This window comes from Phaenicophaeus curvirostris, chromosome 4, assembly GCF_032191515.1.
Source record: "Phaenicophaeus curvirostris isolate KB17595 chromosome 4, BPBGC_Pcur_1.0, whole genome shotgun sequence".
Lineage (NCBI taxonomy): Eukaryota > Metazoa > Chordata > Aves > Cuculiformes > Cuculidae > Phaenicophaeus > Phaenicophaeus curvirostris.
This window is the reverse complement of record NC_091395.1, coordinates 58,459,328-58,475,011: the sequence shown is the minus strand read 5'-3', so window position 1 is coordinate 58,475,011 and position 15,684 is coordinate 58,459,328. Positions and strand designations below refer to the sequence as shown.

Genomic DNA, 15,684 nt, shown 5'->3' with positions numbered 1-15,684 from the left:
GTCCCTCAAGTTTGAGAGTTCAGAAGCTGACTAGGTTATGTGGGTTGTTTCTTCTGGCATCTGAGTTTGTTTCCAAACAGTCAACTCTTGAATAAATGCATATTTTACTTGAAGTTTAATCCCCCCAAAATTGCATTTCCTAACCTTGGAGTTAGTTCGTAACCCCCATTTGAAAAGTATTGTTCATAAGGGAAACATGACAGTGGTCCCCGATCATTGCCCTTGTTTGACCCCTTGCCAGTCTAACAAAAATGTGATTCTCATCCTGTTGCTACCTTCCCACCCACATGTCTGTATCTGTGTATATCTGTGTATTTTTAAAAATGTGATCACAATTGTCTACAGGAGCAGTTTTCTCAGGGTAATGCTGAACCTGTTATTTCTTGCTTTACTTTGATTTTCTGTTTCCCAAAACATGCCAAAAGTTGCAGCAACTAGTTGATGAGTCTCTGAACAGATTGATAACAACAGTTATGGTATTTATGTCTAGATGTGGGGTGATACAGGGCACGTAAATTAGTTTGGTCATGTAAAAGTAAGTGTACACCTTGTATTTTAATATAAACTTTATGATTTTGACCATTATCATTGCACTGTCTCCATCACAAACATCAGTCCTTGTAAGATCTTTTTTTCTTTAGGGTAGAAAAGCATTTGAGGGAAATTAGGTCTAATCTCTACTGATTTAATATTTGAAATAAGTGCAAGTGAAAAGTAGCAAATGCACCTGGTTTTCAGGTAAAAAATTTGTAATAGGAAAGGGAGGGCTTAATTTTCCTTTAACAGAAACTTATGGTCATCTGAAATATATCTCTACTGCATTATTCGGCGTCTTCATGAAGAAAGCCGGAACAGGAGTCAGGTAGCAGAAGATGAGAAATAAAAGGCATTAATAGCAAGCAAGAATGTGATACACATTGTGTAGCTGTTTGGTAACATTTATTACTGCTTACTCTTTCTATTCATGGCAATTTAAGAATTTCAGGACTTCTATTCTTGCAGTAATAAAGTTGCAATAACCCACTGTAATGTCAGATAACTTTAAATTTTGGCTTTATGATTCATGGCTGGAGTAGTGGAAGTGCTGCTTCTGTGCTGCTTCTCTTGTGCTGCTTCTGCAAAAGTGTTACATTTCATCTTTTTAGGTACTTTGTTGTGTAGTTTCTTAAGCTGACAATGCCATCAGGAAACATCTGCTCTGCAAGTTGGCAAGGTTCTACCTGTTGCCTTGCTTCTGTGTTCTGTTTTCAATTGGAAGAAAAAAGTTTCAGTCTTCATAGGACCCCTAATTGGCCCAAGGGGTAAAAAGCAGATAGTCAAAAATGATGTGATACGCACATGAAAAAATGTTAGTCAGTTGTTAAACTGGATGTATTCATTCTGATTTTTTACCTTTGTTCTTAACTAAATGATGAAAAAAAACAATGCAACTGCCGGCTAAACTAAACCCAAAAGTGATTAGGATTTGTGTTCAACCAATATGTTGTATTATAATACTGCATTTAATTTTGAACATGTTGCTATAAGTAGCATCTAAACTGATTTCAGTCAGTGCTGGTAAAGACTAGATCGTTTACAGTTACTGATGAAGATGTAAAATCATCCATTCCATATAAAAACTAAAAAGGTATCTGTACTTGGACAGAATAGACTCCCTTCTTGCTAATGGTGAAAATAGTAGCTGTTTGGGAGTTGTAGTCAGCAGTTGTCCTTTAAATTAGTTTGTGGAACTATTCTGTGCACTTATTGTTGCTGCATGCTAGGCACCTACAAGAGCAAAGCACTGTCGTTACTTTTAAGGCATTTTTGCATTTTTTGAATATCCCTTTGTAAAGGTTAAAAAGAATTTGTGTTTCACAGAGATGTAGACTGTTACCTGCCATATATTGAACTGGAAAGATACTCACTGACAGTGCATCTAATGCTGATTTTTTTTTTATTTGCATTTTAGAAAATCTTCAAGACAAATGAAGGGCATGCACATATAAACTCAAATGCAAAGTGTGAATGAGAAAGCTTTGGGTACACGACAGTCTGTCTCAAGAATTTTTTTAAAAGCTTTATGTCATTTCATAATGCATTTTTAATTTTCAGGTTTTTTTGTCCTCCTCCATGTGTATATCTTATGGGCAGTGGATGGAAGAAAAAAAAAGAGCAAATGGAACGGGATGGTTGCACTGAGCAAGAATCACAACCTTGCGCCTTCATTGGAATAGGAAACAGTGACCAAGAAATGCAGCAGCTGAACTTGGAAGGAAAGGTAGAAGTGTAATAAGCCCCTTGGATTACTGCAGAGGATATTAGAGCTACATGGTGCATATTTCAAGGAATACCTTTGCTTATTTTTGATAGCTTTTGTTACACTAGCAGATAATACATAAGTGGTTAAAAAAAAATCCCTCAAAAATAGGTGGGACAGTTGAATAGATGGATTTGATTCATGATCTTGTAGCAGGTTACTAACCTTACATTTGGAGGTTGTTGGTTCAGAGCTAGTAAACTGTTAAGTTATATAGTAGGCATTGATGGTTAACTGAAGTAAGGTTTATGCTCCAAACTCCGTGTCCCACTTGCTGGCTTGCATGAATGCATAACCTCATCAAGGAATTATCTGTACAACATTTGCTGCTAGAAGTGGTCTTTAAGTTCCTTTGCATAAAAAAAAAATCACCAAACAAACCATTTTAATAAATTTAGTAGCTAGGTTTTTTTTACAGTGATATAAATTGCTACAAGAGTTTTTAAAAGGTATTTGTAGTTACTTAGACAGTTGGAATGAAGCTGGCAGAAAGAGTGCTCATTTTAGCTAGCTGTTTTATTAAGCAGTGTTCTATAGCTACCTGGTATTTTCACCACAGTCTACTTAGAAATGTTGCTGAATAGGAAAAGGATAATAAAAGTTCTTCATGAGATTTTTGGTTTTGGGTTTTTATTTTTTCAAGCTCCTGTTGTCACCTAGCTTAAACATTTAGCAAAAAGTAACTTTTGAGTGTTTCAAAAGCTAATCATCCCCCATCCTTTCAATAAAAGTTTGACTCAACACATTTTCTGCACAGGCAGCCTCTTGTGGCTTCCCAATGTGGCCTGTGTAGCTCTACTCAAATGTGACTTTTTTAGTAATGTTCTTAACCTCTCACAGATGGTTATGGTCTCTAATTGTCTGTTTCTCAGTCCTGGTAATGGTCTTTAGAAAGACACTAATATACTGACATTGGGTGCTGAACTTCACAAAGCAAAACAGTAGTTATGAAAGGTCTGTATGGAAGAGACAGAAAAAGCCATTTCCAATCTGTTTTAGAAACTATTGCATTGGTTTTCTGATTGCATTCATAGTTAAATATACGCAGTTTCTTGAACAGCATTGGCTTGAAAGAAGGAACAACACTATGTTTTTGCCTGCAGAATTATTGCACTGCCAAAACATTATACATATCGGACTCAGACAAGAGAAAGCACTTCATGTTATCGGTAAAAATGTTCTATGGCAATAGTGATGACATCGGTGTGTTCCTCAGTAAACGGATCAAAGTCATCTCCAAACCTTCTAAAAAGAAACAGTCACTGAAAAATGCAGACTGTAAGTATTTTACAGGTCTTTTGTTTATGTAGCAAATTTGCCTCTTGACTATAAAGTAAATAAAATGAAATTTGCAATTTGTTTGTTCTGATGTATTCTAGAACTGTACACATCAGTGTTTTTTAAAGTAAGTTACACTGAGTTTTATGCAAGCAGAGTGTATTTAGTGTATATAAAAGGTCCACCAAAAATCTTCTTCTGAGGAGTGAATTCATGTAGGCAAATGCGTAAAGAATGATCTCCCTCAGCTTTCTAAGCTGTTGGATCTCTTCAGCTGCCATGATCTGGTACTTAGGATGTTTTGATCAGTATCAGAGATAGCTTTCAGATTGTGATAAATGAGCAGGATCATGTTATCCAAGCTGCACTTCGTCACATCACAGCCACCTTCTTACTGGCTCTTGCCATATTCATGTTGGTTTTATTTTTAATATCTTTTGCATGATTCCTTTTAAGTAATTGGTTAAGAAATCTTTATGGTGATATTTCACCCAGATATATTTGCTTAGCGTGTTTTTCAACTGAAGATATCTCTGGTGCTAATGTATAATTGGGACCATTTTTGCTTTTCCTCCAAAGTTTTTGCCTGCATACCACCAGAGCACCTCAAGAGATACCCTTTTTGTTTGTTTGTTTTTCTCTCTCTCTTCACTAGTGCTTTAAAAGGCTCTTCCATCTGTGTTGGGCTGGAACCCATTCACCTATGGAATGTGGATCTCGGGGCCGCTAGCTTTCCACAGACTAAAGGCAATCTGTTGCTGTGCAGTTCACGCCCGTGGGCTCAGAGTATGCACTGTTAACTTTGTATACAGACAGATAGTTTTGATGAACAGTGAATATGAACCAAGCATTCTTCAATAGTAAATATCAACCAAGTATGAACCAGCATCATGCCCGTTTTGATGACAAAATGCTAGTTGCTGATTTTTTTTATTTAGGGGAGCAAGATTAGCATTTCTCTCGCTTGAATGATAAGTAAGTTCAGATCTGAGAAAATTTCAAGTTGCATGGTTACAATTTTACGTAGTTATGTCTGTCTTCCTTTCAATTGATTGTGATTTGTGAGAATAATTTTTCGTTATACATCAAATGATCATTGAAGGTTGTCTAAGTACTTCACAATGGTAAGCTAAAGCTTCTGCTCAAAGAATCAGTTGTTAGAGAACTATGAACAGAAGGAGTTTTCAGCTGGCAAGCACTGGCCAGTTTGACTGAATGGCAGAACTCTGTGGACTAGCATGCCTTTGGAGACCAGCCACTGTGTATGTTATCCCACTTGTAATTTTGTGATTATTTTTGGTCTGTTACAAATATAAATATTTTCTAAATCAACCAATAGTTGACAATTCTTTATTGATTTCCAGTATTCATCATTTAGTTTACTGTATTTGTGACTTTTTGTAACTTCTCTGTGTAATAATGAAGTCATTTTATAATCCCAAGTCTGTATGTGTTCCTTGCAGTATGTATTGCGTCAGGGACAAAAGTGGCACTATTTAATAGACTTCGATCCCAGACAGTTAGCACCAGATATTTGCACGTAGAAGGTGGTAATTTCCATGCCAGTTCACAACAGTGGGGAGCATTTTACATTCACCTCTGTAAGTAAGACTGAAGCAATGTATTTTTTTTACCTCCCTCACTCCTTCCCCACAAAAAAAGTCCTGCGTTTTTTTTCTTCCATATTAATTATCCATATGGAGATTTGTTTTTTTATTGAGTGTATATTTGATGTAATACTGTGATGTTAAATGTTCCACCTATCAAGAAAAATGGTGATTAAAACAAATAATGTGAAAATTCCTGTTTCGTGCAGTGGACGATGACGAATCAGAGGGAGAAGAATTCACAGTGAGAGACGGCTACATTCATTATGGGCAGACTGTCAAACTTGTATGCTCAGTAACTGGCATGGCACTCCCAAGACTGGTACAGTTTAATTTCTCCAATGCTGTAATTAATTTGTTGATGGCTACTTAGTGTAATTGCATCGTTGAGTTTGCATTGTTTACAATTTTTATCTTTGTATGCTTCCTCTTGGTAGTACATGTTTTATATGGAAAATGGAATTAATTTTAACAAAAACATATTTTTATATCTGCAGATTAATTCTGTAAGCAAAGAACAGACTGTAAAAGAAGCATAGGAAATTTTTCAGAATTTAAGCCCACCAAAGTAGGTTAATCTGCAAGCTGTCCTTAAGAAAATGCCTGTTTTAGGAACAGTAATGTAGGTCCCAGTGTAGTGAAATACTTTAACTATTAATATTTAATAGATGCATAAAGTCTTTGCAGCCAGTAGAACAGTTGCATTTGTTGAGTTCATTACAGCTTTAAAAATGCTCTGCTGAATTTGAATGTGAAAGCACTTCAGTGTACTTCTAAGGATAGATTATTATACAAATATCAACTTGCTAACGTGTTTTGGACATTTATTAATACTGTTTTAAATATGGAACATTGGAAATGCCTTTGGAATAACTTCTTGTTAGAAGGAGACAATTTCAGCCCTTGTCTTTGTAACAGATACAGAATTTATTATAACCAGTTAAGGTTTGTGAACAGTAATGGTTTTTGTAAATACATTTAAGTATAATTATAGGAGGTTTTTTTGGCTGTTTTATACACAGTGCCAGCCTAAGTGGGATTTTGTGACTGATAACAAACAGTGCTTCATATGAGAACTCCTGTGAATTTTCGTTTTATCAGCCCATTATGAATTTCATACAGGGCTTAGCTAATTCCACTTTTAACTACAAACAATATTTAGAATGAGCCAATGTAAAACCAACCTTCTCTGCAGGCACATTCTTGTTCTCCTTCACAGACTTATTTTACTAGGACTGTAAATGAGAAATTCTCTCCCACTATCTAACTTAGCTAAAAAAGAATGTAAGCCTGCTCAGAGTAAATGATATAAAGGGATCATTTAAATAGATATTATCTTTTTTTTTTTCTTTAAACCACATTATTTGACAGAAAAATCCACTACTGATCTGGTTCCATGCACATAAAATTGAACACGAGGACCTTATTTATTTGTGGTTTGTTAATATTACGGATGTAATATTAGTATTAAAACCGGAGGCATGGATATTAAGAAAAATCTTTCAATCTTTCACTTCCTTTACTAACAGCATCTACATGATCTGCAATGACATGAAGTACAGAAGTCCTAAATATATATGTACAATTTATATTCACAGATAATTCGAAAAGTAGATAAACAAACAGCGTTATTGGATGCAGATGATCCAGTATCGCAGCTCCATAAATGTGCATTTTACCTTAAAGACACTGAGAGAATGTATTTGTGCCTTTCCCAGGAGAGAATAATCCAATTTCAAGTAAGTTGTTCAAGACTGTTTCAGTAGATGAAAAGTATGGTTGTCAAGTTTTCCCAAATATTTGCAAAATACATATGAATGTCTCTCTCCATGTGAAGCCACTCAATACATGAGGTACTAAGCATGATGTTCAGGAATTTCAACATTCCAGTGCCACCTGTTGAGAAAGTTTAGCCAGGAAAGGAAAGAAAGGGGAGAAAAGTGCCTGGAGGTAAACTGCTGTACGTGGAAGTGATATTTGGGAGTTCTTCTCTGGAAGAAGAGTCGTGGTCTTTCAAGGATTTATGTGACAGAAGGAATAATGCGGCGTTGAAATGATTCTTGATGTAGCAAGACTTTCAGAACAAGTTCTGTGGCAATTGCCTTCCACTTTGTGACAGGGCTTTAGCAGCTCTGAAGAAGCTGATTATGGATCTTCTACAGGCTCTTTCATTTTTAAAATCCAAGTTTTTATTTGTCATGAGTCAGTCCATTCATGCCAAAGGAACTGTAATCAGCCTGTAGGAAAACACGCATTGAAATAGTATTCATCAATTCCTCTTCTGAAGTTGGAGTAGTAATTTAGAAATATCAAATGTTCCTAATAAAAATATCTGATGGGTCTTGAGCAAGTTTATCTGACTATTTCCAAGAGTGAGGGTTATGGTTACATACCAAGATATCCTTAAAGTTTAAGGGAAAAAAAGAAGAATTTAGGTTTTAAAATCAGAATTTTTGAGTCTCTTTTGTATCTACACCTGTTTTCTATCTATTTGTGGATGGTCAAGAATTCTCTGAAAAGAAGTCTTGTCCAGATGGGAATCATAACTAATGAAAAATATTCCACTTTGACGTGTAGCTGTTTTAGTCACTTTGCATTAATACAACAAGATCTGTTTTAAATTAGCTACATCTACATCTGTAGTTTGTTGGTTAATGGCTACTGAATAACACTAAAACTATGAAAAGGGAACTAAAATAAAACTCAATAATAAACGAAAGGTTGGAGAAGTGACAGTATCATAGGTGAGAATTAAGGTGTTCTCTCAAGTTTTGGTTTTCTACTAGTTTTGCTGAAATGCATGTGACTTTCTCTAGGTCATTTTGTTAGAGGAAAAACACTAGGAAATGTTCTGGAAATATTAGACATTGTTACTAACTTGGTTTGGTGTTAAACTCTGTCTGGCAAACAAGTCTAAAGGGTAGAGTTAAAACTTTTCTTTCTTTCCAAGGCCACTCCATGCCCAAAAGAACCAAATAAAGAAATGATTAATGATGGAGCTTCTTGGACAATCATAAGCACAGATAAAGCAGAATACACATTTTATGAGGGGATGGGACCGGTCCATGCTCCAGTGACACCTGTGCCTGTTGTAGAAAGTCTTCAAGTAAGGTTTTTTATTTTCTTTTGTAATAAACTCTTTTATGTCAGATTTTCTTTGTCATACTGATTTAACTTTCACGGTACCTTTGTGGAATACTGTAGGAAAACTTTTTTACTAGTTTTATAAACAGGAAAAGCATTTTATGTTGAAATGACTTTTCTCAACTACATTTCAGAATACATGAGCTTGTCCATCACAGGAATAATATTGATATTGTACTATGCATTAAGAATTCTGTTTCTTAAAATACAATGGCAGTGATATTCTTATGACTTCTGTGTGATTATTTAGAAATCGATTTTGGCTCTTGAAGCCGGCAGTTACAGATCAAAGTGTCAGACTGAACATTAAGAAAGACGGCATTCCACCTTGGAAAAACTTGCAGCTCTACTAGCATCTTCTCTGAAAGATTCATTGTTCTTTGGTTTCAAAGCCTTGTTGATTTTTATTGTATGTGGGCACTACCAAAACTTATAAGTTCCTTTAGGATATCAAATTATTTGGCAGTGTATTTTAGGTGTGTAACTTCTTTACAGTTCAGTTGTTTCTTTCAGTTTTCTCCAGCTAGTAGAAACAGCACTGTTTACAGTTCTTGCATGCATGTTAAGAATTTTTCTGTTTATTTTCTGAGGAGGGGGTGTTTATTTTTATTAATACATGTTTTTTTGTGGATTTTCTTCTTTTTTCTATTGGCACCCTTGCCAGTTGAATGGCGGTGGGGATGTAGCAATGTTGGAACTTACAGGACAGAACTTCACTCCAAATTTACGTGTCTGGTTTGGGGATGTGGAAGCTGAAACGATGTACAGGTACAGTATTTCCCACTACTTTTGTAGTGATTACATTTTATTCCAGTCTTTACTTTGTGCCCTGCAGAAAAAGATCTGATGCTGCTGGTTGACAGCAGGCTCAATATAAGTCAGCAATGTGCCTGGCAGCCAAGAAGGCAAACTGCATCCAGCTGCTCAAAAGAGGTGATTATCCTGCTGTTTAATGTTGGTGCAGACTCACCTTGAATACTGTGTGCAGTTCTGGTCTCCACAATTAAAGGAGGATATTGAGGTACTCGAATGCATCCAGAGGAGGCCAGCAAAGCTAGTGAAAGGGCTGGAAGGAATGTCCTGTGAGGAGGACTTTGCCCTTGTCTAGTTTGGAGAAAAGGAGGTGGGGGGGTGACATTGCTCTCTACAGCTCCCTGAGAAGGGGAAGTGGAAAGGGAGGTGCTGGGCTCTTCTCCCTGGTATCATGTGCCTGATCGTAGGAATGGTTCAAAGTTACATCTGTACAATTTCAGACTTGACATGATGAAGCAACCTTTTACCAAGTGAGAAGTCAAACACTGGAACGTGCTTCCTGGGGAGGTGGTCAGTGCCCCAAACCCATCAGTGTTTTAAGTGGCCTTTGAACAATACCTTTAATGTGCTTCAACTTTTGGTCAGCCCTGAAGTGGTCAGGCAATTGGACTAGATAATCATTTTAGGTACCTTCCACCTGAAGTAGGCTCTTCTCCCTCTCACCCTCTTCTCTCCCAGCTTAAGTTTTATTATACTCAGTTGCCTCTTCTGTTTTTCAGATGTGCAGAGAGCATGCTGTGTGTTGTTCCAGACATTTCTGCATTTCGAGAGGGTTGGAGATGGGTCCGTCAGCCAGTCCAAGTTCCAGTAACTTTGGTCCGTAATGATGGCATAATTTACTCCACCAGCCTTACCTTTACATACACACCGGAACCAGGGCCACGACCACACTGCAGTGCTGCTGGAGCAATTCTCAGAGCCAACTCAAGCCTCATGGCTTCCAGTGAAACAAATACAAACAGCGAGGGAAGTTACACGAATGTCAGCACAAATCCAACCAATGTCACATCATCTACAGCAACTGTGGTTTCCTAACTACCGTTGTTTGTCTGGACTTTAACTGACTTTAAGTGCTACATTCAAGAGAACGGAACAATTTTTGTGGTTTCATGGGAAAACACCTTTCCATTTTAGGTGATACTATTTGAACCTTGTTACCTGCAAGTGCTGATCTTAAATATAAAAGCCACAATAAAAAAACAAAAAACAAACCAACATCCGAAACGCAAGAACTTTATTGAAAATCTATTTTTCAGCTGTTTTTTTTAATGGGCAAGAAACAAAAAATGTGGCTGGGATACACGTTGAGCAAACTAGAAAACATGAACACAACATAGTTTTTATGGACCAAGGAACTTGTATAAGCTTTAGTATAAAAGGTACATTTTCACCATACCTTTTTTGTATCACAACATATAGTACACTTTTGTTACCAAATAGTTTATATTTTTTTTTCCTCTGAGCTTTTGCTCTGAAGTATATTCAGGTTCCAAGCCTGACCATGCTTGTATAATCTAATTACCATACTCTTCCAGTTTTAAAAAAATATATATATTTTTGGTCTGTGGCTGGAACTGTTCCTTTTTTTAAACTGAAGTCTTTTGACTTTTTATGAACTGAAATTGTTTTTATTTCAGCAAGTAGAACCTTGTAAAGGCCAGCATATTTTTTTTAAGATTATATGAAGTCTGTGCAAAAGCTTTAAAAAATGCCTCTGCCTTGCCTGCAATACATGCAATGTATGTTAACTTTAGTGCTCTGTTTTCGGTCATTGTTAATAGTTATTTCTGTTTTCCTTTTTTGAATATGTATTTATAGTGATAATTCATGAGGTTCTAACATTACATGAGTTTTTTTAAGTGGCATCTCAAGCAGTCATATTAATGATTGTTCGTGTCACAGGCATATGTTGGTGTTTTTGAAGGGTTGTTACTGGGTTACTCCCCCTTTTCCTTGCTCAGTCATACTGCATCTGAAAATGTTTCAGGATCTGTTCAGGTTTTTCTAATCTTGTACATAATTTGTATTAAGTGTAAGTTAAATGTTTTATTTCGAAAGTGGAATGTTCCCAATCACTTCATTTGGTGGCATGTCTTCTGTCTTGTTGGCGTGTAACTAAAATACCATGAGAAGTATGTGCTACAAATGGGATTGGTAGGTGATGCCCATCATCACTGAGAAGCACAACAAGCATGTTTTTCTTCATACTGTTCAGTAAGTAGGCCAGACTTTGGTGTAACACTTGTATTGAGAACGTGCTTTCATTGTGAAGTGATCATACCATAATAACTAGAAGTAAATTTTATTACTTAGGAATGGGCAAATAGAAAATCGTAAAAGCACTATGAAGATGTCAACTCCTCCCATCCTTATTTCCTGTGGGTGTCTCTTTCCTGCCAACAGCTTGTGCAGCGTTCAAGTCTTCTCTCCATCATAAACTCAAGGCTCATTTGCACTTTGACTTTGTTGGTTGTTGCATTTGTTTTTAATTTTTACTTTGCCGTGTTTTGTCCCTCCTCATAGGCCTGCCTGCTTTGTTTGTATTTGAAAGTATACCCCAGTAGTTCATTTGTAGTCACAGAACTAGGCATAGATACATAGGACAAGTTCTGATTGTGCGATCATCCTCTTTAAAAGCCAAAATGCAAATGTTATGGTGTGTTCAGTCTTTTCTATACCCTGAAGCAAGAGCCACAGCTGCTGTGTAAATGTGAACCTGTGGCTTCCTACAGTGCATTGCAAGCTTATCTGTTGACCATTTTCATTGGGGTTTTAGTTCTGACCACTTATTCCAATTTCAATACCCACCACCATTTTAAAGCATTGTCTCTGCACCATATTTGTCTACTGTGATACTCCATTCTACTTGTTTGCTTTAGGGCTCTGTTGTGTGTGTGAAAGCATTGTGGTTAAAGGAAGAAATCAGTTATAAAACATGTTTAGCTAATAGTTTAAATCGGTGCCACTGTCCTAAAATGTGCTTATATTCTACCACAGGCCTTCATATTTGCTATTCTGTATTACAAAACTTACTCCCATGACATGGTTGTAATGCTGGTTCTTAGCACTAGTGAATACTGCCTCACCTCATCTCCGTTTCAGTGACCAAGGGCAGAATTCATTGTGGCCTTATCTCTGTTTTAAACTGTTTACTGGCATTTACTTGCAAATCTGTTTACCTTTGTATGTGCTATAAAATGTTGTTTTAATTCTGTTTTGGCAGGAATCATTTCACAGCGTTTTTGTTAGGAGCACATAGTATCTTACAGTATGGCTTAATTCAAGAGCCACAGATCTTCATCATTAATTAGGCCAAGAATTAAAATAAGCAAGATATGAATCAGATTTAGAAAGTTATTCAAGAACAAACCATGATATACACACAGTAGAAAAACAATAACAAGCCTTTTCACTTTCAAATACTATTTTAAATAGCTTTTCAGAACTTGACACCTGCTTTTTATATTCATTCTTTTAAAATCTTTACATATAAATGCAATATTTTTTATATCCAGTGTCTTTACTTGCAATAATTTTGCCCAATAGATATAATATTCTTTGACTGGTAAAGAACCTAATGACTTAGCCTATTTTGTGCTGTTCTACACACTACAGCCAAGTGCGTGGAAAAAAAAAAAGAGACTATTTCTGCTTATATGACCATTTTAAACCCCATTTTTTCCTTGGGCTTGTGGCTCCCTTGTTGCTAGTAGTTATTCTGTAGTACAGAAATGGTCTTCCAGGTCTTTACTGTTATTAAGATGTCCAGTTGTTCAGATGTATTCCGGAACATTTTCTTGTGGGGTAATATTGTTAAATTTATTGGCCTTATGAGCTGTTAATCAATTATCCTGACATTAACAATATCTCAAGATTTTGATAAATCTACTTTTAGAGTGTTTCAGTATGAAACTATTATAACAGTTCAAGTCTAGCTGTTAAGTCTGTTGTTAATTCTGTATACATAGAAATTGAGTCTGTGTTTGGGATATTGTCATAGTTTCAACTGTAGAAGAAAAAGCAGATTCAGCGCTCAAATTTAGTTATACCTTTTCTTGTTGGGAACTGCATTTCAGAATTCAACACTAGTGTAGTCTTTAATAATCTGCTGCTGATTTTTTCCTTAATTATTTGCCCTGAGGGCATCCCACAACTGTTTTAATAATGGTATTGTGTACTACTTTTAATTGCACAGACTTACATCAGAATGGTTACCTAAAAAGACATGAACTCAAGACGTAAACCAGTGAATTCCCCATATACAAAATGTTAATGCCAAGTAAAACAAATTGTCTGTTGGAAGTAAGCTACCCACTGGTAGGCTAAATGACTCCATAGAGGTGTTCATCTTGAAACTAAGATGCTCTTCAATTATTAACCATATTATTTACGTTCTTTCAAAAGCAGCTGTGTTTATAAGTACTGAACAAATGTATAGACTTTCCTGTGCCAGACTTTTGACTTTGTTTTCAAGCACTGTACTGTGGGATTGAGTGGCAGCTTTGTTAGAAAAAAAAGTATATTAGGGTTTCTACTTAACCCTTTTAGGACTGAACAACTTATTCCCTTTAGAACCTGTAAAAGAAATGAGCAGTTCTAACTTTGTATGCATTCTGCCTGTGTTCAGCCCTGCATTTGCCCCATCTGGAGGTGCTATGCTAATGTAATTTTTTTTAAATCCTGTAGCACGTTTATACATTCAGTCTTAAAAGGGTTATTTTTACAAACTGTGCACCTGTAAAGTTTCTTAGCAATAAGGTAGAAAATGAGCAAGTTTTTACCATAATTTTGTAGAATTAATTGCTCAGTTCCATATTTCATCAAGAAAAACCCTGCAATATGGGCAGTTTTGAGGATTAAATAAAAGTGAAATGTAAACCACATGAAAGTGTTTTTGTCAAGTGTACTCTGTGTGTGTATGTGCATATAATACTTAGTTTTATTTTTTTCTACAAGACTAAATATAAAATGCCGTGTTACTGTTGATGTGACAAACATAATTGAACATATGTATGATGGTATCATAAAAGTAGTTATGATTTGATCAGGTGTTGAAGCTTGCCATGGTTTTGTGGATTTTTTTTCAATGTTGACCAAGGAATATGATTTTTTTTTTTTGGTGTGTGCAAATAAGCAGAGAGGACATCTACGGAACCAGAACAACACAAAAGAAGACCAACCCCAGGAGTGGAAAAGTCATCAGTAGTTGTGAGGCTGTGCACACTGGACCCCACTTAAACGGGATATGGAATGTCCACCCAAATATCTAAGTCGGTTTAATTATTGTTTGTATTATTGCTGCAGTTGGATGAGAAACTGTTTTTTTCCAATAATGTAAAAAAGAAAAATGAACCGGTTCACATTTTTTATATTATTTATTAAATAAGAAAATATTAACTGTGTTTAGTTGTTTAACTTAAGCAACTTCATTATTGCAACTAGTATTCCTGACTTATTTGCATCCTTTTCTTAGTTGCAGAATGAGGTTTTTTTGAGTTGATTAAAAATTAGAAATTGAGCAAGCTAACTCATTTCTTGCTTTTACAGAATATTCTAGTAGAGCCGTAAGGAACAAGTAGAAATTGTGCACTTTTCATTTGCACAAGTGACAGTCACTTGACACAGACACAGTCACCTGGGAAAAGTTTCTGAAATGGGAAGTGGTCACAGCAGAGAAAATCTGGAATAGCAGAAGCCTGCCAGTACTAGTTGTGTTATGCTAATACATGAAGTACCTCTTCAGCAATAAGACTGTAAAGGGACAAGAAGTGGTTCTTAAGAAGGTGTGGTGAGAGCAAGACAAAGATTTGATTGGAAAAACTAGTTTGTTAGACTATAATGCTTTCTTACAGATTTTTATTGAAATATCAGCAAAGGTGACTGCCTTTATTGACACATAAAATAACCAGAAACTCAAAACTGGTACAGCTGCTGTTAGAAACAGGGACAGTATGGACAGATTAAATTTCAAAAATTATTTTAAAGTCTCTTGCAGTCTGTTTCTGGAATGATAAATTGATTCTTCTGGAACAGAATAGAAATTAGATCTGAGGTTTTGGCAAGGAGAATGGTCATTTTGAAGACTTTAGTGTTATAATTGGAAGAAACTGTGGGATGGTGCTGGTCTTGGATGAAGAACTGCAGTCACAAAGAAAATCTTTGTCTAAACCTTGGCAATTAGTTATATAGATAGTATTGATAATAAATCCTCTTAAAATCGAGAGGGAGGATTACAGTGAGGATGGTGTGAAGTTATTTGGCTAGAGGAAAGGATTCATTTGGAGGTTTAACATGCAGTATGTGCCACTTCAGAACAATAAGAATTAGAAACTGGGACAATTAGTTTATGTTTCACAGTGTCCTATTTAGATTAGAGTTGCATGCTTAAAAGGGTAGAGCAAGCCTGTATGTGCTCAATTAGTGTGTTCATAAAAGGTATTTATTTCTGATGTCCTGTAGCATATGCTTAGTGTGAGGCCAAAAGCATGAGAAGTTACAGCCCATGTTACTTAATTTAAAATACTTTTCTATTGAATATCAACA

At 35.9% G+C, this 15,684-nt stretch overlaps 1 protein-coding gene across 3 annotated transcripts in view; it reads left to right on the top strand.

Annotated features, from left to right (window-relative positions):
* RBPJ (recombination signal binding protein for immunoglobulin kappa J region) overlaps positions 1 to 14,538 on the top strand; it is a 147,144-nt gene extending 132,606 nt beyond the window's left edge. For all 3 annotated transcript variants that reach the window (XM_069856220.1, XM_069856219.1, XM_069856218.1), the window contains 8 exons: positions 2,095 to 2,260; positions 3,403 to 3,577; positions 5,041 to 5,178; positions 5,394 to 5,506; positions 6,783 to 6,923; positions 8,135 to 8,290; positions 8,993 to 9,096; positions 9,861 to 14,538. In XM_069856220.1, the coding sequence (XP_069712321.1) occupies positions 2,095 to 2,260; positions 3,403 to 3,577; positions 5,041 to 5,178; positions 5,394 to 5,506; positions 6,783 to 6,923; positions 8,135 to 8,290; positions 8,993 to 9,096; positions 9,861 to 10,176 (1,309 nt within the window). In that variant the 3' untranslated portion in view covers positions 10,177 to 14,538. The remainder of the gene's footprint in view (positions 1 to 2,094; positions 2,261 to 3,402; positions 3,578 to 5,040; positions 5,179 to 5,393; positions 5,507 to 6,782; positions 6,924 to 8,134; positions 8,291 to 8,992; positions 9,097 to 9,860) is intronic.
* The last annotated feature ends 1,146 nt before the right edge of the window (positions 14,539 to 15,684 follow it).